Genomic DNA, 25,390 nt, shown 5'->3' on the forward strand with positions numbered 1-25,390 from the left:
GGGATGGGAGCTGTCCCTGACCCGTCTCTTCATAAACTGAGTGACTAAATTCAGTTGTTCTGGATTTTTTAAGTATTATCAATCTGCAGATTGGGAGAGAAAACCAGTCTTTTGACCATAAATGACAACACAACACCAAGCTTAGGTCTCAACCAGGTCTCTCTCCGATCTGAAGGCTGGAGGACCATCTTTTATACTGTGTTGCCACAGTTACTTTGAAAAAGTAACTTAGTTACGTTACAGATGACTTGATTTTAAAAGTAACTTAGTTAGATTACAAGTTACTTTATTAGTTACATTCAGCAGCTGCCGACAACACCCCCGCCGCCTCAACATAAAAATAGGTGCGTTCGACTTCATGCAGCGCCGGCGTCCGCCTGCAGCTGCCTGCAGGCAGCCGGGCTGACTTGAAGCAGCCAATGGCATTCTCAACTTCAAGGCACATTTCACACATTTCAGAACATTTCAAAACCTTAACAATCAAACAATACTTTATCTATTACTACCCAGCACAGCATACATGATTATAGGATTTAAAGAAGTATTAGGTAGTACCCAATCACAGGTGAAAAGTACAAAGTCAATGAAGTGAATAGCTTTTGTTTAGTTCTCTAGATAGGGCTCCCAGAAATGACCTTAACGCTCCTTCTATTTTCCTCGTTCAAAGTTGCATGGGAGAGCCCACTGCACAGCAAATCAAATCAAATGTCTTTGTATAGCCCTTTTTACACGCAAGCATGTCACAGAGGGCTTCACATACGCCCATAGAACTGACCCTCAACCAACCTAAACCCTCAAGGAAGACAAGGAAAAACTCCCAGAAAAACTCCCAACAGGAGAAAAAATTGAAGAAACCTTGGGAGGAGCAATTCAGAGAGGGATCCCCTCCTCCAGAGATGGTTGTTGATGAAGAAAGTGTTTGTCCGTCTCTTCATAAACGGAGTGACTAAGTTCAGTTGAGTTCTGGATTTTAATACGTATTTATCAATCTGCAGATTGGGAGAGAAAACCAGTCTTCTGACCATAAATGACAACACAACACCAAGCTTAGGTCTCAACCAGGTCTCTCTCTGCTCCGAAAGCCGGAGGACCATCTTTTATAGGGCACAGGAATGTAAACATAGATAGTGACAGTCAGGCAGTAATGACGTTACAACAGTCTCAGAGGAAGAGATTCACAGCTCCCAACACATGACCACTCAGACTAGAGAGATCATAGTTGGCGCTCTCCTTGTAGTCATGACAAAGGACGTTTACCCAGTACTTTCTCCTGATCACGAACATCTATTAACCCTGACACATAGACACAATCTACTGTTATTAATAGCAAGCTTACATGATAAATGTACTAACTAGTATCCAATGACTAGTTCTATTGATTAGTGATTAATGTAAGCACACAGGAAATCCCAATTTCTTCCACATTGTCCAGAGACAGCACTGTACACAGCAGGCAGTACACATCTTCCAAGCACAAACCACAATAAGCACAACAACGATTAACATGGCCAATCCAGTGATTCCCATTTGAATGATAGTCGAAAAGAAACCCCCAACAGAGGAGGTCAGCCAGTCAGCAAAATTCCAAGCTTCAGGTTCCCCCAAATCTGAAATGATCTCTTTAATGTGCGCAGCAATATTTGTAATATCAGCAGATTCATCTGGGATAAAAGTACAACAGTCATGACCTATCACAGCACATGTACCTCCCTGAGCTGACAAAAGATAATCCAGTGCCATACGGTTCTGTAGCACTACCTGCCTCATGGCCTTCATCTCAGAAGCAACCGCAGTTAAGGCGTCGGCTGTCTCATTACCAATGGACTCCAACCCTACTGCTAAGCTCCTAATATCTCTAAAGGCAGTGATAACACCATACACAGGGAGAATGGCAGCTGAAAAATGTGAAAAGTGGCTGTGTACTATTGACTCCAAGTGATATGATCCCAGCTTCTTCATGTGTATTAATAATACTTCTCTTGTGGCGGTGCCACCAATCTTTGGGCAAGGGGTGCAGGGGCAACCCATCTACAGGTCTGAGGGCTCCTACAATAAACCCGAGGTAACATGTTCCTGACCAGTTGGCTGGCAGGAAATAATAACAACTCTTACCACATACCCACATGGTGCCATTGTTAGCTGCATGAGGAACCCAAAATGGATCTGTTGTTATACTTATCGGTCCACCTTCAACAGGCAAATCGGACAACTTTGTATAAGCATATGTAGACACAGTATGATTATACGTGCTGTTCCCCAATGCCCTCCCTGTCCCGTTGTGAGTCAGACAACCAAACAGGTGGAGCATAGGCTAACCACAATGGGGGTGAATAGGTAACTCCTTTAGGAATATGTCGCTTGTGTACAGTAACATTTTTCACATTCAACCCGATGCACGGCCACCTCCAGATCTCACACATATCTGCCTTAGAGAGTGGGACCGCTATCCAAGGATAGGTTCCTGCATGTTGGGGAATCATACCACACACCCAACACAACCCATTTCCTCTCATTTTCACCTTTCATTTCACCTTTAGGAAGGTGTTGGCAAAGTATTCAGTCTTCATGTGTACTACAAGGTGAGGGTGTCAATGTTCAAATCAGTTTCTTTGGGAGCATGTAATAATGACTCTGGTAGTGGCTCATGTCTGCGATATCTGTGGACTTGTGCGTCCGGTATCAGTAAATGTCTGTCAGGTGTGTGCATCAGTTTATCTGTGGATGTCATCTCTCGTTGTAGCTCAGGCAGCAGCCTCGGTTTCCTTGAAACAACCGAGGGCCTCTGCCTCAGTATCCTCTCGTCCCCGTTCTGGGTGCTGTCATCTGCTTCATGTAGAAGCCGGAGGAAGACTGAAAGTGTCTTCCCCTCTCCAGGCTCCTCTCTCTGGTTTCCCATCTGGGTGCTGTCATCTGCTTCATGAATCACACATGGGGGAGAGAAGCATGGTAGCAACAGCCGCCCCTCTCTGGCTTTCTCCACATGTGACTCACCTTTTGACGTCTTCAACACCCTCGGGTGGGTGCTCTTTGGGACCTCCTTCTCGGCGCCCCTGGATTGGAGTGCTGGATGGCGGGGTCCTGGTTCTGGCTCAAATCGGGCCGCTGGACTGGAACCTGCTCCCGGATCACCCGCTGCAAACGGGTCTCCACCCCCATTGGTGTACTCCCGGAGGAATAACCCAGTGGGGATGAGACAAATGGCAAGTTGGAGCAGGCACCATTTGGAGGTGCACCTGCTCCTCCACCGGCCCCTGGCTCTCCGTTGGGACCCTCCACCGTGTTGTTCGGTGGAGGGGCCGTTTTTCAGTGTGTCGCATGGATCCATGTCGGATGACTCTGCACTTTCACCGCTGTGTGAGTCACCAAGAGAACCAGGTATGGACCGGTCCATCTCGGTGAGAGGGCAGTCCTCCGTTTGTGCACTTTCACGTACACATAGTATCCCGGTTGATAGGGATGACATGGCTCCCCAGCGGGTTCAGGCAGGGTAGCTTTCACCTGTGAATGCACGACCCTTGCTGCTCTAGTTAGGGCGTAACAAAAGTTTAACATTGTATCATCCATCTGGTGGATATCCATCTGTTTCAATGATAGTGGGGGAGAGACAGGCAATCTCATTGGTCTCCCTAAAACTATCTTGTGTGGAGAAAGTACATTCCTCCTCTGGGGAGTGGACCTCATGGCCATAAGAGCTAGTGGGAGTGCATCAGGCCATTTTAGGCCAGTCTCTTCACATATCTTGGCTAGTTTGTTTTTCGAAGTTCCATTTTGCCTCTCCACTGCCCCCGCAGACTGTGGGTGGTAGGGACAGTGGAAATGCTGGTTAATCTGGAGAGCTTTACAAAGTTCCTGAACAATTTGACCTGTGAAATGTGAACCTCTATCTTGTGGGGATCCCATATTTACAGATCACATCTCTCATGAGAATCTTGGCTACCGTGGTAGCATCAGCTTTCCGACATGGGTAGGCTTCTACCCATTTCGAGAACATGTCAACAATTACAAGTACATACTCAAAATTACAACACTTGTTCATCTGAATAAAATCAATTTGTAAATGCATAAAAGGACCACTTGGTGGCGGGTGGGCTGCGTCTCTTCTTTTTGGTCCCTTTTCGGGATTATGCTGCTGGCAGGTATAACACTGAGCACAATGTTGCTCAGCCTTTGTGGAAAACCAGGTGCAAACCAATCAGTATTTACTATTGAGACCATACCCCCCTTGCTCGTATGGGCAGAGCCTTGCGCCATGCGAGCCAACCAAGGGAACACTGCTGAAGTTGAATCTTTCACACAGCCAACAGATAACCAACCATCCCTCTTAGTGTTATCATCAGCGGCTTGAAAGTCCGCCACATCATGAAGAGAGGGAGTGTGTGTTTCCGGTTGCTGGGACACATAAAAAATTGAGACCTGGGACACATCAGAGGATTTGGCCGCAGCCGTTGCTGCTACACCACCTTAGCATTTCCTTTTGAAACATCCTCTGTATTGTTAGTATGAGCCTCACACTTAACAATAGCTAGCTTTCTCGGTAGTAGTATTGCAGATAACAAATTATCAATCATCTTTCCATTCTTGATTGCTCCACCTGAGGAGTTAATGAAACCTCTTTCTCGCCATATGGCACCAAAATCGTGAGTAACTCCAAATCCATACCTCGAGTCAGTGTAAATATTAACGACCTTGCCTTCTGACAAACAACATGCCCTTGTCAAAGCAAACAACTCTGCCTGCTGTGCAGTGCATTGTGGAGACAGTTTACCAGATTCGAATGTCTCACAGTCTCCGTGCAGACTGCATATCCAGAGTTTAGGGAGCCATCCCATGCTCGGGACGAAGATCCATCTACGTACAACACAAGTTCAGCATTAACCATAGGTTTGTCAAACAAATTATGTCTGGGTGTTAGCACTTTATCGACAACCATCTCACAGTCATGTGGTTCACCATCATCAGGGGTGGGCAACAATGAAGCTGGATTCAATGGGGAGCATCTATGGATCGTAATGTTACTTTGAGTCAACAAAATCAGTTCATACTTTGTGGCTCTGGTGGCTGACAGGTGTTGAGTTTTGGTGCGTAACAGAAGAGTACTTACTGCGTGAGGAACCATCACTGCCAAGGGCCCAGCACTATATCTGAAGTTGCTTCCACACATGTTGCCGCAGCAAAGACTGCTCGTAAGCATGGGGGGAAACCTGCTGCCGCAGTATCTAAAGAAGAACTCACATAGGCCTCTTAAGATTACCATGCTGCTGGGTCAGTACACCCTGGGCAAACCCTTTGGCCTCGTGGCAGTTAAGTGTGAATGGCTTGGTGTAGTCTGGCAGACCGAGAGCTGGCGCCTGGGCCAAAGACTGCTTGACAGATACAAATGATTTATCAGCTTCAGTGTTCCACAACAAATGAGTATCAGTCTGGCCCTTCATTAAATCGAGGAGAGGTCTAGCCATCACAGCATAATCAAGGATCCACTGACGACAATACCCGGCTGAACCTAGAAAAGACTTGAGTTGTTTTGGTGTTCTAGGCTTCGGTATCAATCGGATGGCCTGAGTGTATGGCCCAGATACTTGACCTCCTCAGACCATAACTGCAGTTTTGCCTTTGAGGCCTTGTGGCCCTTCTCAGCCAGTGCCTGTAGCACAGCAATAGTGTCCTGTTGGCAGGAGGCAAGGTTCTTAGAACATATCAATAGGTCATCAATATACTGCACCAGAGTAGAGCCGGCTGCTAAGGTGACATCCTGGAGGTCCTCTCGTAATGCTTGACTAAACAACGTGGGTGATTCGGTGTATCCCTGTAGCAGAACTGCAAACTTATACTGGACCTGGCGAAACGTGAAAGCAAACAGATACTGGCTCTCTTCTGCAATGGGAACAGAGAAAAACGCACAACATAAGTCGATTACTGAGTAATGAGTTGTGTCGGCTGGAATGCAGCTGAATATCGTAACTGGCACGCCAGGATGTGTTTTTACTGGCCTTCTTCAAAGGGTAAATTGGGGTATTACATTTGCACTTAAAACGTACAATGATTCCTTGTGCTAACAATGATTCAATTACTGGCTCAATTCCCTTTTCTGCTTCCTTACTGATAGGATACTGTGGTTTGTTCGGCAAAGGTTTTCTGGGATCTATAGTGATTACAACTGGGATAGCTTTCTTAATGCGTCCTACGTCATTTGCATGCTCAGACCATAACTGCTCGGGCACAACTGCTAGCAAGGCCGCATCTGTGGTGGAAAAGTCGGAACACTCCATCAGTAGTACATTTAATGTCACAATTCAGTTTGCGCAACAAATCCCTTCCCAACAGATTTACTTCACACCCTGTAGTTAAAAGGAACGCATGCTCATCACTAGGGATGGGTATCGAGAACCGGTTCTTGTGTAGAACCGGTTCCCAGTTACCAAATTCTTTAACGATTCTGCTAACGGTTCTCTGTGCCGTTGCGCATGCACAAACTTTTATAGTTTATTCAGACTGCAGAAAACATGGCAAAGAGACAGAAGCATTCTAAAGTTTGGTTGTATTTCACACAACAAAATGACAACAACACCACTTGTAACGCGTGTTAAAAGTCTATTTCGTCGAAGGGAGGAAATACAACAAATATGAAGAAGCCATTGAACACACAGCATGGAATGAAGATACTGGAATGTCATGTGTTCGATGCATGCAGCAGCGCAACTAACGCTTCATCTCTAACTATCCAAGGTAGAGCTAAACTCCTCAAAAGTGTTTTGAGGAGTGACCACTTGTCACTGTGTGAAGCAATTTGCCTTTATTGTGTATAGTCGATTAAGTTATCTTCTGTCCTGTCGTTTAAAGCATACATTTTAGCTCCGGCATTCGTCTCCCATTATTGATCACTTCACGTTAATTATCGGAGGACGTGTGTTATCAGCAAACGTTCGCGTTGTCGTGTTAACCCATTATTAAACTGAGCATATCGATTTTTAATCCATTATTAATCCATTATTAAACTTAACTTGTTTAACAGAATGGTCGATGTTTGACACTGTCATATTATATGATTTGACCTTGGCTGAAAATCGAAGATTCTATAGCTAAGCTAGCGTAGCTAATAGAAATGGAGAAGAGCAACGGAAAAATGTAAATGTGTATGTATACATACTGTATATGGTGTGCAGCATTATAGAAAATAATATAAAAGAAAATTAATGTAAATAAATCCGTTTGTGCTCTTTTTTCCTCCCCTTGCCCAATAAGAATCGATAAGAGAATCGATAAGGAATTGAATCTATAAGCAGGAATTGATAACATTTTAACAATTCCAATTCCTTATCAATACTCATCCCTACTCATCACTCCATGGACCAATATCAACTATTAACGGCTTGCTAACCACTGTTTGAACAAGAATCCCAGCTACTCCCACTGCATTGACTGTGTGTCTTGATTTTGGAAAATTTTGATAGTTTTGTGTTGCAATAACAGATCTAGTTGCTCCTGTGTCTATCAGAAAAGGAAGGTCTCTGCCTTCCACTCTCAACGTAATCATAGGTTCATTATCACTAGACACAGTAACTACCGGCATACATGTTGATGTTTCGAGTCATAGGCCTCCCTAGTGTTGTTGTTGTCTCTGACTTTGAGGCGGCTCAAACGGCTCAGTATCAGACCAAGCCAGCTGTCTCTGTTGGGGGCGCTGATTCTGGGACTGTGAGAAACCATTGTACTCAGGGCGATATTGTTGGTTAGAGGGGGACAGGTTCCCATACGAATGCTGGGGGTTATTACCAAACTGCACTTGCGCCTGAGGGCACTCGTTCTCCCAGTGACCTTTCTTCCTGCAGCGTCGACAAACATCCCAATCCACGTCATCTGTCTGTCTCCCCCCCTCGAGTTTCTCCCTCTTCCTTTACCTCTACCTCAGCCCCTCCCCTTGAATCCTTTTTCCTGTTGTTCTAAAGAGCTTATTTGCAAAGCCATTAGTTTCTCAACTTTCTTTCCTGCATTTGTCTGCATTAATGTAAAATTATGCTTTGCATAATCCATAATAATATCAACAGTTTTGTTCTCCCAATGCAGAACCTGTTTCTTGACTTTTACCTAGTGTTCAGGGAGCAATCCACACATGACAAAGTGGCACAGGGGAAGCAGCCGCTGTAAACCCAGAATGTTTGTCAAATATCCTAGCCTTTCCAGGTAATCTGTAGGTAGGTTCTTCATCTTTTCTCTGTTTGCAATCATACACTTAGTTCCAGTCCAGCATACCAACTCCCATTTTTGGTATCACAGCTATGAAACGGCGTTTAAGTGCTTCATATGTTCCATTTTTGAGTTCAGCGTTTGGTGCAGGCCAGACTTGTGCTGCGTCATCCTCATCAGGAATCAATGCTTTTAGTTTTCTCAACACTCCAGGCTGGAGTGCTACCTCTAACAATTGATTCAAATCTAGAAAAGTAGGTCTGTGTGCATTGATAGTTATTTGCAGCTCTCTTACAACTTTTGCTGGGTCTTCTCTTATGTCAGGGAAACCCTTTCCTAGCTCCCGCAGCTCAGTCACTGACCACGGGCGATAAAGGTATATAGGCTGTAATGCATCAGGACCTGGATACGCTTGCATAGGGTACATGGGCACTGGTGGGTCCAACTGGTCTGTGTTACACACCTTTCGTGTTTGATGTGTATGGGGCTTTCTTTCTTTGCTTGATTGACATGAACCCCGAGCTGATCGCAAACCCCGACCTCTAGAGATTACCCTCTCTGTGTGTCGCTGTGGGTCTTTGCTCAACTGTCTCAATTTCATTAGCAGTAAGTTTCTTCTGTACTTCTGCGTCTACCGGATCCATCACATCTGCAGTGGTGCTTGTAACAGCAAGTAACTCTTCAACCTTCTCTGGTAGTTTCTGTGCTAGCTGCACCTGGCCCGCTGCTTCACCTAACAATGCATTTTCCCTGTCTCTGGGTCTCCTCTGCATAGCCACAGCCATAGCAACAACATCATCTTCATCGTCGGTAAATAGGCTACAAATCTTAAGTAGTAGTTTCCCTTGAGACTTAGCGCTACCTTCAGCCTGTTTCACAACTACTGACTCCTCACAATTTGTTTTGGCACTGTTAATCTGTTCAAGCAACTTCATGTTAGCATGTTCAAGCAATGTCTCGAGTTCCCTCACTCTTTGAAATTGTTCAGTCTGATCACGTTTTAACAATGACTCCCGGACCCTCTGTCTCTCAAGACGCTCTAGTTCATTCCTAGCTTCTCTATCAGAATCCGTTTGAGCTTTATCTGACCGTATTTTCTCAAGATAGCCAATGCCACGTTGTCTCGTAGCTTCAGTTATAATACTATATCCTAAACATTGGCCAGCTGACAAATTGTTTACACCTCCGACTTGTTTCCTTGTCTTTCAAAACCGCTTTTAAACTCTCCAATATTTTTACGTCAAATGTTCCCTCCAACGGAAAACAATGTGTCAGGTCATGATTAGTCCACGCATGCCATTTCTCAATGCTTGACACTGCTTGAATTCCATGTAAATCAAACATATATCGGGCTGGACTGTTCTCAGGTAACAACGTCTCTATCGTTCTTGTAGTGGAAGCTAAATTACCCATACTGAATTACAATGTAGGCTATCTGTAACAAAATCTAATAACGGTATGAAGCCAACTCTATTGATTTACTGCAGCAAGAATCACACAGCACTTTAGAACAGTCACAAAATCACATAGCACTGTAAATCTGTCACATAGCACTATTGAAGAATAAAAGAACAACAATATAATTCGCTAGTGAACTACAAATATGGCCTTTTCAAGCCAAACTATCCTCGCCTTCTGGGCTCTCGATCATGGGACGCGCATACAAAAAACTCAACTTGGGAGCGCGCCTACAATCATTTGCACAACTCCGTTACGTCATGAGTAACAAAATAACCACAATTCGTGCTTAAGAGAGACAAATTAATCAATAAACTGCCAGTCTATCTTTCCCTCAGTATTTGATTATGTCCTTCGCTGATCATTTAATGCCAAGTTTGTCAGTAAAAACCTAACTGTCCCTTTACATTGTCAAAGTATCCCTAACTTGTTTAAAAACCACTTTACCCTTAAAAGTCGGTCTCTCGCATAAAGCCTTTGACCCTAATACATTATGACCGCACACCTACTGTGCTTGGTTTTAAGAAAAACTTAAAACAACACTTAATACAGTTACAATTCAAAAAAAAATCCCAATAAGATCTCTGTTCAAAAGAGAAAACAACTTTAAACATGCATCTTAAAAGTAACGTATACATTTTCTTGTTTGGTTCAACCCTGGTCTGTATCTGTAAAACCATACACTCTGTTAACAGATCCTTTTCTCCCTTTCTCTAAACTTAACAATGGTAGTAGAACCATGTACAAGTGTGCAGTCCTAGTAGGTGAAAAGGGAGTAGAGGACAGGGCTCAGCACACAGCCCTGTGGGACACCGGTGTTCAGGATGAGGAGGTGTGGTTCTCTAACCTGACAAACTGGGGTCTGTTGGTTAGGAAGTCCAGTATCAAGTTGCTGAGGAAGAGTTGATGCCCTGAGTTTACATTTACATTTAGTCATTTAGCAGACGCTCTTATCCAGAGCGACTTACAGTAAGTACAGGGACATTCCCCCGAGGCAAGTTGGGTGAAGTGCCTTGCCCAAGGACACAACGTCAGTTGGCATGACCGGGAATCGAACTGGCAACCTTCGGATTACTAGCCCGACTCCCTCACCGCTCAGCCAACTGACTCCCTGAGTTTGGTGATCAGTTTGGAGGGGATGATGGTGTTAAGTGCTGAACTGAAGTCAATGAACAGCAGTCTCACGTAGGTGTTGTTGTTGTCCAGGTGGGAAAGGGCGGAGTGTAGTGCCATGGAGATGGCGTCCTCCGTACTCCTATTCTGGCGGTAGGCGAATTGGAGGGGGTACAGTGTGGATGGCTAACAGGTTTTGAGGTGAGCCAGGACCAGCGTCTCGAAGCACTCCATGATGGTGGGGGTGAATGCATTATGGCTCGCTGCCTTGGAGTGTTTTGGCACTGGCACGATAAAGGTGGTTTTAAAACACGTGGGGACAGCTGCTTGGGCCAGTGACATGTTGAAGATGTAGGTCAAGACCTTGGTCAGCTGCCCAGTACAGGCCCTGAGCATGCATCAGGAGATGCCATCAGAGCTGGTAGCCTTGCGTGCATTAGTCCTGCTCAGCACACACGTTGGTGGGGGAGAGTGTGAGAGGCTGGTGGTCTTTGGGGAGCACAGCCTTGATGGCTGCCTCCTGGTTGTCCCTGTCCCGATTTGACACAGAAGAAAATTGCTCCTCGCGTGCAACAAACTACAATCCAACAACACGAACCGCCCCTTCTCCCAAAAAGCGAAACCAAAAAACAAATGTAGGAATGCAAATAATGCACTCCTAATGTCAGTGAGGAGCGTATCTGCCACTGAGTCCACCAGATCATTTTGTATTCTGTTAGATGTTCCAGAAAATACAGTAGATGTACGTAGATGTCTAGCCAACCTCTCGTCTTTCTCAGCAACTCGATGTAATTGCCCCTATTGCTACAGCTAGCGTTTTCATCTTTGCCACGAAAAGCAAGCTCTTGCTTTGCAAGGAAGCAGGTCGCATTTATCAGATCCTTCAATACCTCTCGGTTTTCCTTTACCTTTTCATTGTGGTAGGTTATATTCAGCCTCCTTTGCTCGTCAAGTGCATGGTCAATCCGAGATTTACCGAAGGTTTTCAGCGTTATTTGACACTGGATGTGAGCTGGCTACTTTTCATGCTTGGTTAAAGCTGCGGGCAGGTTGTTCAAATCACAGTATCCCGTTGAAGTCCAAAAAGTCTGACTCATTGAAAAATCAGGCAGGGATTGCAGTACAGCCGCTGACTGTAAGCATAGCCACATAGACAATCTTTTATTCCATACCAGTCTGTTTGAAACAATATGACAATTTGTTGTCCCTTTTGCTGCAGTAGTCCGTTTAATCTGGCGTAGACCTCCCTCTTTCTATTAACTCCTTTTTCGAAATGAAATCAAGCTTGGAGAAATTCCTCAACTCTGTGATATCGGAGGACACCGCTGCTGTCATTGTGACTTTAAATTTCACAGGGATTACGCTTAAAATGTAGCTGGTGTAATGACATTAGCTGCGCAAATGTCCAGTAATATCTCGATTTTAATTGGTCCATGTTTGATATGTAACGTAGATGATTACTGGCATAACATTTACGTACAAAGCCACAGCAGTAGCACTAGCGCTAGTGTGAAGTTGGCTAGCTCAACCAAACAATCCGGTATGTTCCTGTTAAGCCATGTCTTCGAAGACAACAAACTGACCACCTGGTACTTTATCAATGTCACAAGCTCATCCGTCTTGTTGGTGAGTGATGTCACATTACGTTTTTTTTTCGGAAATAAAGCCGCGGCTTCTACCCCGATTTTACAGTTTTCTTGTGGCTGTACGGCTTATAGCCCGGTTTTAGAACAAAAAAGTGGCTTCATCCCAAGATCTCTACAGACCGTGCAGCTAATTTAATGCTCAACACTTGGGGCTTATTACTTGAAAGAAGAAACTGTGTCGTCTCAGTTACACTATCAGGGCTTGGAAATACAGTGACTTGCTAAAGTAAGCAAATGGCTAATAGAACATAACTTTTCATAATAATTTAAGTAAATTAAACAGCTGCAAGACCCAGTGAAATGTTATGTACAGCTAGCAAGCTAACATTAGCTAGCATCGCAAACGACATTCAACTTCGGTAGGCTATCCTCAAGTTACCTTCCCGACTCGTGGCTCCGTACCGTGGTAGGGAAACCTCAGGGTGAAAAGGCTAGCTTCCCTTGCTAGCCTGGCTCGTTGCTGGTACAGGGCTGCCAACTTTTCCAAAAACCTTGGCATGAGATTTGGTAGCACCCCCCCCCCCCCCCCCGGGGCGAGCTATCGCAAGCTCTGCTGGTAAATTTGCAGCCGGGACAAATCCACAGTGCACCGGAGAAACAGTGAAGGACTCCAAAGTAGCCTTTTATGCGAACCAGCCTTTCTTAGTTAATAATTGGGTGTGCTCAAGCCTTTGGCGAGAGCACAACCTTTGTTCTCTCACATATATATTATTATTTTTATTTCTTTTTGCCCCCCTAAAACTCAGTCAATATTTGGCCTACATAGACAACGTAGGTGTCAAAAGTTTCGTCTTGGTAGCGATTGAGTTGCTTCTATTGGAATTTACGTTCCGTTGCATGGTTTAAGCTTAAGTTAAGTTTTTGTGGCGAAAAGTGAAGCTAACGGTGGCTAATTTGCTAGCCACAGTCACTGACGTTACTAACGTCACTGCGTCACTAACGTCACGAAAACACGCGTGACTACCTTTGCCAGAACATTCGTTTAGCATCTGTTAACTTGGGGGATAGCTAGGCTAACTATAGCTTTACTGCAAGGCAGCTGCAGAAACGCCACAAGAAAAGAGGCCAGGGTGATAACTATTTACTCATTTTACTTTGTGATATGACACACAATTGTGATGTGTAATGTACAATATAAGCTGATATTATTAAGGAAGTACATCTACTTTCGGAAACAGTAGTCTACTATTTCACTGAAGTATTAGCAATATGACATTAGCCTGTGTTGCCCGGGCAACACATACTACAGTGGTCTATGATGTAGCGTTATCTGTTTTCAATCGTTAAAATAAACATTCCTCACATATACATTTTCGTTGTAGGATTTATTCTGACATTAGAAAACGATTTGTTGGTGAAATTACCATTACCTGTGGTTTCAAACCAGTGTAGCTCACTGCAACGCTGTAGCTTACGCGAGACACACTACTGTACAAAAACATCTACACTAAACAGCTGTTTAGGAAGTCAAACGGCGACAGAACATGTTCGGTACTCCCCTTACTTAAATCAAAAGTCTATCTAACTACTAACCTGAACTTCATTGCCACAGCCTAAACGTTGTCAATCTGTTCATGAAAATAATTAATTTCAGCTTAAACCGTACAACGGAACGTTAAATCCAATTCAACCAACGCAATCGCTACCAAGACGAACACAGTAGTAGTCTAGTACTGTACCGTAGTAGTACAATTTACTAATAAATTATTAATAGTACCGGGGCAGCTTCTCCACACAGGGCTATATCGCATTTTGCGTTGTTACTGACAATGATCGCTACCACTGAGCTTTTTATGAATGAGCGATTTTCCACTAAATAAATGTCAAGCTTATTTACGTTTTGGGGGGCATATTTTCAGTTAGCAGATGGTACTGTTTGAATCGCGATTCCATCTTCTACTGCCGGGTAACGTCGTAGAATAATCTTCAAAGGGGGTTCTTTATTAATGAATGAATGCAATGAGTAGGCTAAATGCCTGAAAATATCATGAGAAGGGAAAAACTTAAAATGACGTTTAAGTCATAGAGATTAGGTCAATTTTTACACCGGTCTGCCCAATTTATTCGTTTTGTTTCAACGATGAGGCTGCCTCTTGCAGGGGAAATGAGAAGACATCTATTTCATTCTACACTTCACTCGTATTTTCAGTTGTAAATGAGCAGCAAAAAAAAAATGCTTTTAAATCTATGTCATGTTTATAAATAATAAGTATGCATTTTTATATAAAATATACAGAAATATCAGTTGTAAAAATGTCATTCAAAAACGGACCCCTGTGCAACCGACGCAAGCAAGCACACCCTACAATTTCCCCAGAAATTGTACCCTCTCTAGTATTACTTGTAACAGTAAGTTGCTAAACGTTAACTTGGACGATGTACTGTGTACAGTAACCCAAATAGTAAAGTCATACATCGACAGGGAAAAAAACTGTGTCTACTTGTGTCACACATTCCCCGGGCCAAGTTGCTAAGACAACTGTAGGGGGTTCAATATTGGCCAAACAACCTAAACGAATTCCCCTATGGTTTAAAGGAAGATGGGAAACTGAACAGTGTATTAGTATGAACCAAATAATGCCAATACAAATAGAATTATAGTTATTTGACTCTATGGGTTAAATCAGAGCAAGAATGGTCAAAGTACGGTCAAAATGAAATACGCATTTAATAACATTGCAAATGAATGAAATCAATTACAAGGCAAACATGTTACAAAATGAAGGCTTTAAATCTTACCTACTCTACCATGATAATTTTAAATCAGAGAGAAAGCAAGAGTGGGACAGTAGGACAAGGGAGAACTGAGGAGAAAGGTCTCAGGAGATGAAGAATCCACAGAACAATGCATTACAATTCCCTTTATTCACAAGAACAACCAATCAGACCACATCTTGAATGGGGTGTGAGACCGTCCAGAAACTTCAGACTTTAGCATATGAGAAGTGGGGGCAGGTTTGACACCCAGCCTTACACAACTGTCAAACAAACCCACGTCACGCACACAAGTAACCTACGAGGCTCCCTCCAAAAAAGGGAAAAGACTCGGCTGGTAACACTTAGGATTTGCAAGCTAGATAAACTTATACTATATACGAAATAATTTTGTAGACATAACAATGGATTTTGCCACTAAAGAATTGGCTTTATTTCTGGACATACAACCGACATCGCCTATACTCGTGCATTGCTTGGTATTGTAGCGGTAATGCTCTTGGTACCCAGAATGCCCCGCGGCAAGCTGAAAACCTACGAAGTTAAGGGCATTAGCTTAGTTAGATAAGCATTGTTCAGAGTTCTATTGTTGTGTTCGTTCTGTTTTGATATGTGTAATGCTAAGGTCTGTAGTTTAGATAATTTGAGTGTTCACCATGATTGGGAATTTTGTCTAGTTAGATGGCTATCCAAGCTGTCCATTGGGAATGTGTTCTCTGATTAAATAAACAGTCGTGAGCATTGTTCCGCTCAACGCAAGCCGGCGCTACGGTATCGTTGTTCCCGTTTAAAGTGCGGCCTATATTCCAGTGTGGCCTGTACTCCGAATTACAAACACAAAGCTCCCATTCTGGTGGGGTGTGGCTAATGGAAAATGAAGCTTGTTTTCCGAAAAATATGGTGCCTGTGAAAAGCCCCTGCTCCAGCCTGATACCGCAGGATTGCTGCCCTTGTCTGGTGACAATCAAAGGAAGGCAGGATTGCTTTGTCTGAGAATGACAAAGGTTTTTCTGATGCCGTCTGGTTTTATGCCATTTTGTCTGAGAATGACAACGTTTTTTCTGAGACTGAACCCGTTTCGCCTGAGTCTGACGACTTTTGGTCTGAGACTTGACTTTTCGTTTGAGTCTGAGATCTGAGGATGTCCTAAAATGAACACCGTATCCAGGAGAGTCAGTTAGAGCACAATTCTTGGACACAGCTTTCTTTTGTAGCTCTAGATTTATTGCTAGGAAATTACCGGAGTTTTCCGTTTCTTAGCCTACATGAATGGTGGTGTTGAAACAACACAGAACGTAGACAATTAACATCACACTCCCGACACAGTGTATTACAGAATATACAACAAATAATGTTACCAATGCCATCATAATTAAACAAATATTATAAGGTCTATTAACCTTATGTTAATAAAATCCGACCACTGTCAAAAACGAAACTAACATTCCACAGTCCCACCGCTACATAGACTATTTATAAACTTTACAGAATTAAATAAGGTTAAACAATCAGAGGACTAAGAACAACAACCAAACAACTTACTTTTATCATGAACGCACCATTTCACTAAATTAAAGATTGTGAGCATTAAAAAGAAAACGGTGCGGTATTAGCCTACAGCAGGAGACCAACCGTCATTTCTAATAACTCTAGCTGGCCAACAGGACTCAATGACTCCAGACCCGTCGCCCTGACCTCTGTGGTAATGAAGTCTTTTGAGCGCCTGGTGCTGGCACACATCAAATCCATCCCAGACCCTTTCCTGGACCCACTGCAGTTTGCCTACAGAGCCAACAGGCGTGTGGATGACGCCGTTACCATGGCCCTCCACTTCACCCTACAGCACCTGGACTCCCCAGCATCCTACGCCAGGATCCTGTTTGTGGATTTCAGCTCTGCCTTCAACACCATCATCCCCGCCCTGCTTCAGGACAAGCTCTCCCAGCTCAACGTGCCCAACTCCACCTGCAGGTGGATCACAGACTTCCTGTCCATCAGCACCACATCTCCTCGGGGCTGCGTCCTTTCCCCTCTGCTCTTCTCCCTGTACACCAACAGCTGCACCTCCAGTAATCCGGTGTCTTGAGTCATCATTTTCAATAACGTAACGTAGGCCCTACAGTTGCACAATCACTGTAGACTCTACTTTGGGCGATTATTTCAGCGCCCTTTAGGCATCATTTTCGAGGATGCTGATTGGCTAAATATGGTATATCTTGTCAGCAACAATCAGCCATTCACCTATCGCCAGCAGGTTGGTTGGCGCTCGATGGGTGATTTTTCTAGCGCCCAAGATGTTGAGCATGAAGCAAATCCCAAAACAGAATTTGTGTATATATTTACACACAACACGTTATTGTGTATAGTTAACACAGTCATGCTTAAAATTAGTAGTTATTGTTTAGAAAAATATATTACATGAAAAACAAAAATGGAAAACACTTTTCACCAGGGAGGGCCCCTCCCAGAAAAGGCAGACATGATTATCTTTCTCCATAAGATGCTAACTGACTGAAAAGGGACAGGTTCAAGTTACTGCAGTGCCAATGGTTACTTACGATCATCAAATATGTATACAAAAATAATCAATCACATTCATTCTCCTTGTTGTCATTGTATAATTTTTATGTCAATGTGCTAGAGTACAGTACAAAAATAACATCTGTCCAATGAATTATGGTGCTCAATGTATAATCATTTATACATTATACATATATATCAGTAACCTGCTGAAATTCCTGATCGATTTTCACAATATACAGTATCGAAAAAAGTATTGTGAAGGTTCTTTATCGAATTGAAAGGTATCGGTTTGGCATCGGTATCAAACATTTTGGAACGATACCCAACCATAGCCACAAGTGGTCCACAGATTAATTATTTATTTATTTAATTATCTGTAAATGTTGAATTATGACTTTGAGGCTGTAATAATCATAAAAAATAAAAGCATTGTTTTCTCATTACCAATGCTAATTATATTAGTGGTCTTTAAAACAATGCTTAAATGATCTTTCAGCACAGTTTAGTTTCTCATAGTGGAGTCTTTAATGTTGCAATAAAGAATGCTATTAAGTTAAATGTATATTTGTATAAAGCCAAATGCTTTGGGGTAGAAATTCAATACATGATCCCTGAGGTTGAACAGCAGTGTAATATGTCTTCTGAAATACATTTTTAATACGGTTGAGTCTAGTATTCGTATTCTGATAAACACATGTCTTACTTCAGGGTGGGTTCAGCTGCCTTTAAGCATGCTATAGTGCAGCTTCTTATCAAAAAGGCTCATCTGGATCCTCATTTGCTCTCCTATTTCCAAGCTACCATTTCAGTCTTAAGTCTTGGAAAAATTAAATAATTTATCAAATGATAACATTTGTAGATAATCGTGGCATCCAGGAAAAGTTACAGTCTGGTTTTAAACTATGCCATAGTACAGCAACAGCGCTTTTAAGAGTTTTTAATGACCTTCTCGTAACTGTTGATTCAGGGACCTCTGCTATTCTGGTGCTTTTAGACCTGACTGTTGCCTTTGACACTGGATCATAGGATCCTTCTATCACGCCTTGAACAAGTGTGTAGGCATCTAAGGTACTGACCCTCTCACGTGTGGGGTTCATCAAGGTTCCATTTGGGACCCCCTCCTCTTTGCACTGTACAATATGCTGCCCTTGTGGTACATTTTTTAAGAAACACAATATTTATTTTCACTGCTTTGTTGACAATGTACAAATCTATTTGCTGATGAAAACTGCTGAAGTAGAGACTCTGTGCAGTCTTTGTTGGACCCATTAAAGGACAACGAAAACGACAACTTTCTCACTCTTAATGAAAGTAAAATATAGATTGTTATGTTTGGACGAGTTGACTTGTTGGGTGACCATGTTGGTTCTCTGGGCTCTTTAGCTTCTCTCTGTCGATCTTTTGTTTAGAATCTTGGTGTTATTTTCGATGGCTCTTTTATAGCCAGATTATTTTAGTTGTCAAAACTAGCTTCTTTCAGTTAAGACTCTTAGCAAAGGTTAAGGCCTATCTCTCTCCCAAAGATTTCAATAGACCTTTCCATGCTTTTATTACTTCTCGGCTAGATATTGTAATTTTGTGTACGTGGGTGTAGAAGTCATCTCTTTGTTGTCTGCAGTTAGTGCAAAATGGAGCTGCCTGTCTTTTAACTGTAAAAAGAAAGCGAGAACATATCACACCAATCTTGGCCTCTCCACTGGCTTCTTGTCAGTCTCAGAATTTATTTTAAGATTATATTGTTTGCTTTCAAGGTTTTAAATGGGTTGGTGCCACCTTATCTGGCTGAACTTTTACACCACCATAATTCCAGTTATGACTTAGGAATTCCAGTTAAACTGATTATTAGGCTCGTCGATCATAGGACAGATTACTCACTAAAAGTCTTATTTTACATAACAGAAAATAATTTGGCCATGAGATTTGTCTCTGGTCCAATGGTATCAGTATGTGTCCTTACATTGGTACACCAACCATATTTCTTCATCTGAATTTTTCTGCAGCTTGTCCTAGTGGGAAAAAAGCAGAGGATAATGGTTGTGTCAAGTGAGTAACTAAGATATTATTTAGATTAATAAGTAATTTCTGCCATCACAGATCTTATCTTTAGAATGTGATCATCTGGCCATCAAGTTGACATTTATAATATATCTAAAAGAACTTAAAAAAATTACTGTGTTTCAGATGTTCATTTGGTCTTTCTGGATTTAATTGCAACGAGAGTAAGTATGGCCAAGCCGATCATATTTGCAGCATATTAATTTAGATCTTGTGTTGTTTTACGAACTGACTTGGTTGTTCTGTGTGTGTGTGCGCCTGCATCTCCCTTCTCTCTGTATAGGATGGCAGTTAACTCTGGTGATCGTTGGATCTGTGCTCGGGGGTGTGCTGCTCATCACGCTCATTGTTCTGTCTACAATGGCATTCAAGTTAGTCACACACACACACCAAACACACACCCATTCATGAAGACAGTCTACATCCCTTAGAATGTTTTTAAATCTTTTGCACAGCCTACAATGACAATGCTTTCCACCAGTTATGCATATATAAAATAAATCTCCACAGCTATCCACCTCTTTGCTTACCAGAGAATTGTGTACATACAGAAAAAACTAAAACTTTGATAATTAATAGGAATTCTGAGGCAGTTCTATGGAGGTTTGCAGGGAACTCATGCATCTCTGCAAGTGAGCCTTAATAGTAGACCATGTCGTCTGCCGTCTGCCAATACAAAACTAATATCGAAGCTGGTTATCTAGAAGCTGGTCCAACATAGGCAACTATTCCATCAAGGGTCAATCAAATGCTCGCTCCTTGACCCTTTCTCCAAGATGAGATATCACCAAGCAAATGAGAACGTTTAACAGATTTATCATATTTAGAAAATAATGAAAACTGTGCTAAACTGTGCTGGACAGTGCTAAATAGTTTGACATCATCATGTTTGGTATTCCTATATTTTTCTAAGCTCTAAGTATGTACTATTCCTTTAGTTCTGCTAACCATACCTGAGTACAAAATATCTCAAATGGGTGGAATGATTGTGACTTGTCTTCCTTAGACCATCAAAGGAGAAGTCTGAAAACAACATCTATGAAAGATCCTATCCTACCAAAGCTCCTGCTACCAATGTGGGAATGACCACTTTCCAAGCTAATGCTAACACAAGGGTACCTCAAATTCCTAGAGCCAAGGCTAACAATAGCTGGAATCATGGTAGCAACCTAGAGATGACGGAGAGTGGCAGCCAACATGCTCTGATCATCAGGGACAAAGTGGTAAGAGAGTGGGAGGTGACAGAAGAAGAGCGTTAGAGTGACAGTGTTGATGAGGAATGTGTAGAACTGTTCAATTGCAATGGCTTTGCATCCCCAACAGCAGAGCTTGTGTTGGTGTTACTCAAAATAATAGTGTACCAGTCTGTTACATTTGAAAATTTGATTTTAATATTATAGAAAAAGTTGAATGTAAAGTGTGTATTTGTCATCAGTGATGAGGGTTATTTAAAATATAAGAATTGGTTCAGATTCAGTCAAAAGTAATAAAATTGGAATTTAATAAACAGAAGGAAAAATCCAACTAAGCTTAAAGGTTCCACTTTGATTTCCTTGTGCTTCCCTATGCTAAGGTAACCTTCATATGACCCTGTACTACTAGCCAGACTAGCCACCAATGAGAAATACACTTTATCTATTAACAATATGAAGTTTCAACAATTCATTGTGTAATTTTCCAAGCCTTGCAGATTTTAATGCATTATTTTCTCATAACACGCTCATGTGTTTTATATAACGGTCTAGTGAGTGCCAGATGAACTAGCTAGCTACAGTAAAGACTTTTAAATATATTGTGAATCTAATCAAAGAAGGAAAAAATATGTATTATATTTAATCATATTTATTATCATTTTACACTGATCCCAAAGTATTTTATTCTGTTTAGAACCAGGACCCAGATGAGATGAGGAACCCATACAACCGGAATCCATACAACCAGAATCAGGGCCAGCCCAATCTTTACTACATGCATGACAATCCATAACTAGGAGCCAAGGCCAGAGAATACATAAACATGCACATTGATTTTGTGATTAAACTAAAATGCACTCTGTATTCTATTGTATTGCAATTTCCCCTTTCTTACACAAAGTGCATATCTTTATAATGACTGAACTACCTCTAATAACGGTAATCTCTATAATGATGGATCCATCTCTATAATAATTGACCTTTCTTAAATGACCGAATAAGTTATTTCTGAAGGCGTGCCAATTTAAAATTGAAGATACATATCAAATTTATTTTATAAAAAAATATCGAATACATTTTTACTTCAGTTTGGTCTAATTGTACAATGTTTTACCTTTGCCAGTTGATTTTCTTTACATTCCTTCAAATGTACCTACCAAAATCAACAAATCAACTTGTGTACACTTTGCAAATGAACTTATTAAAATGTGATAAATGTAATGAATAAAGCATTAAAAAACATTTGTCGAGACAGAAAACCCACAAGAACAATGATGACCCACATGAACCACACATGACCTAAAGTCCATGTAGCACAGTATGACTGAGGCTCAAACTTTTGAAGTATTCAAAATGTTAACAAATTAGCACAGTATGGCTGAGGCTCATAAACTGTTGGAGTACTCAAAATGTTAACAAATTAGGCTGGCACATACATGTGTAGTGTCCTATTGACCAGTAAGGATGTGAGATTGTTTGTGTTTGACATGTGAACCAAGTACAACTCATGCTAGGTAAACCTGGCATATTACAGCAGCTTTAGTGCATCAGCTTGCTGGTGCAGAATTTAGCTGCACTTCATAACAGTAACAATTGTAGTCAGGCCTATGTGGTGGAATTGACTGTGCGCTGACTATAAATACTCAGTTTGCATTGCAATACCTGGCAGAAATTCAAAGAGAAACTCAGGAAACAGCAATAGGGAGCTGGCCCCTTGTGTACTTGTACTTCAATCATCAAATCATTGGCGTGACCTCTAGTGCTCGTGGGAAAATATTTCTAAATGCATTTTTCAGTAGCGGGGGGTAAACATTATCGAACGAAAAATAAAATAAACATTGCATTCATTAATAATCATGACTTTGTTTTTTTTATTAGTTTTTATGAAATGATATTAACTGTCAGTAAAAGAAAACAATGTTTTGGGATTTTATGGTATAGATGCACTAGAAAAATCGAATTTCTATATTTTATTTCAGTAATGTGCATGTAACCCTCATGATACAAATGAGAAACTAGGTTTGGAAGAACAATATGAGACTTGTAATGTTAATGCCGAGACCAGAACTAATATTTTTTAAACAAGTTCATGCCGCCTTTTTCTTTAAAATAAAAGTTCAATTGCTTTGCTAAATGTTTAGAATCCTATTTAACTTTTGCAAAAGTTATTTCTGAAAACAACTCGTAGAAACAGCAACACAGTAGATTACTTGCTGGTAAACTGCTCAGAATCCTCAAAGGAAAAAATGCATGTCAGTGAACATGTCAGAATGACAAGTCGTTGTGTCAATGTTTACAAATGCTTTGCCATGTTGTCAATATAACAATGTACTCTCAATATTTTTCATGTAAACTATGGTTTAAGGCAGTGGTTCTCAAACCTGGCTCAGGCTTCTGCGTAGCTAGATTACGACTCATTCATTTGAATCAGGGGTGTCAGAGCAGTCCCTGAAGACCAGGGTTGAGAACCACTAGTTTAAAGGGGTCATTGATTGCAGAACTGAATTTACCTTTTCACAGTTGAATAACGACAGTTCAGTGGGTAAAATGGACATACAGTGAACCTCAAAGTCCATTGACACCTCTTTCCTATGTAAATCTCACAATAAAAAAATGTAGCTGTAAAACTGTCGGTTTAGAAAAACCTCCACCTTTTTTGGCTCTGGTCTGTACCTTTGTCACACCCCAAAATTTGCTGCGTGCTGCGCTGTGTACTTCCACAGAATTACAAAGATTGGTTCCTAAGGAACCAAACACTCGATGGGCTGTGATGTTGGTTTATGAGAAGATCGACCCTCAATTACACATTTGCTCGAACCAATTCATTGAGGACAGTTTTGAAAACCTGGGACAATGTCAAGCAGGATTTGCTATAAAGCTGTTGCTGAAAAGAGGTGCTGTTCCGACCTTATGTTCATCACAACCGCAAGCTGTAGTATGATGTTGTCGCTAACAGTTATTAGCAATGCTAACGTATCCTGCCTGTATCTAGCATCGGTAGAATGTGTGATGATTTAGTTTATTGGCAATGGAACGTTATTTCATGTTCCTGACTGTGTTTCATTCAAATAAATGTTGTCATGTAAATCTACAATTCAAGATGCATGTTTGTCCAGATCTATTTTTCAACAAGATATCTAGAGCTAACTAAAGCTGAGTTGACAGTTTGTTTACCATTACATTTATTCATTTAGCAGACGCTTTTATCCAAAGCGACTTCCAAGAGAGAGCTTTACAAAAGTGCATAGGTCACTGATCATAACGAGATAGCTCCAAACATTGCGGGTAGCCAAAACATGAAGCATACATTGTGAAAAACCAAATAAGTGCCAAGAACAAGGCAAGAACCATAAGAGCATGTAGTTGAACAAGTTACAATTTAACAACATGAACCTCAAAAGTGCAAGAGTGTACCTGTAGAAAGCAAGCAACAATAATATATTTCACAGCGAGTACAATAATTTTAAATCAGTTACAACTAACCAACAAGAGCAACAAGTCTCTCAATAAGAGTCATTGTGATCCTGGTGGAAACTAACATTGTTTGTTAAGCTGTAGTGCTTATACCTAAGTCGATCCCGTTTGCTTTGACTTGTACTTTTAGCTTGAGGCAATTTTTTCCAGGGTCTGCTTCTTTTTAATGACATTACATTTACATTTTACATTTAGTCATTTAGTAGACGCTCTTATACAGAGCGACTTACAGTAAGTACAGGGACATTCCCCCCGAAGCAAGTAGGGTGAAGTGCCTTGCCCTAGGACACAACGTCATTTGGCACGGCTGGGAATCGAACTGGTAACCTTCAGATTACTAGCCTGACTCCCTCACCACTCAGCCATCTAACTCCCATCAATGACTGTCATCGAAAGCTGTTTACCTTATAGGCCTAACAACTGTTTACTTTATAGGCCTATTAATTTCGCAAATGCGAACAGATAATCTAAACGGCGAGAACAGCATCACTCAGGGCACAGCATGTCTTTGAGTTGAGCAATACACGGGTGGACTTCAACAGTGCCTGGCTCTCTCAGTTGTTCTCAAAATGGGGTCCGCAAAATAATTTGCCATCAATGATAAAATTGTGCTGTATCATTAAAAAGTTAAAAAATATATAATAATCTACAGATGGGGACCATTTGCACCAATTACATTTACATTTAGTCATTTAGCAGACCATCTTATCCAGAGCGACTTACAGTAAGTACAGGGACATTCCCCCGAGGCTAGTGCCTTGCCCAAGGACACGTCATTTTGGCATGACCAGGCATCGAACTGACAACCTTCAGATTACTAGCCCGATTCCTTAAACGCTCAGCCACCTGACAATCAAACAAGCGTATTGTGTCCCTTAAGGTCTTTGCACACTGGACGGGACACAAATAAATAATTCTATTGAATATTTCAAAAAATGTATGACGCACCTCAAAACGCGATTTTGCGAAAAAATTATTAAGGTTCTAAAATGATTCGCGCCACAGGAAAAAACAACAATGGACTCAACATCA

At 41.7% G+C, this 25,390-nt stretch overlaps 2 protein-coding genes across 2 annotated transcripts in view; both read left to right on the top strand.

The window, feature by feature from the left end:
- Positions 1–22,732, top strand: part of LOC136950320 (protein HEG homolog 1-like) — a 108,173-nt gene extending 85,441 nt beyond the window's left edge. The window contains exons 15-19 of the mRNA XM_067244592.1: positions 19,637–19,679; positions 19,818–19,855; positions 19,975–20,062; positions 20,698–20,914; positions 21,579–22,732. Coding sequence (XP_067100693.1) covers positions 19,637–19,679; positions 19,818–19,855; positions 19,975–20,062; positions 20,698–20,914; positions 21,579–21,677 — 485 coding nt within the window. The 3' untranslated portion in view covers positions 21,678–22,732. The remainder of the gene's footprint in view (positions 1–19,636; positions 19,680–19,817; positions 19,856–19,974; positions 20,063–20,697; positions 20,915–21,578) is intronic.
- LOC136950321 (uncharacterized) overlaps positions 1–25,390 on the top strand; it is a 156,738-nt gene that overhangs the window by 125,691 nt on the left and 5,657 nt on the right. The window lies entirely within an intron of this gene.

Source organism: Osmerus mordax, chromosome 10, assembly GCF_038355195.1.
Source record: "Osmerus mordax isolate fOsmMor3 chromosome 10, fOsmMor3.pri, whole genome shotgun sequence".
Taxonomy (NCBI): domain Eukaryota; kingdom Metazoa; phylum Chordata; class Actinopteri; order Osmeriformes; family Osmeridae; genus Osmerus; species Osmerus mordax.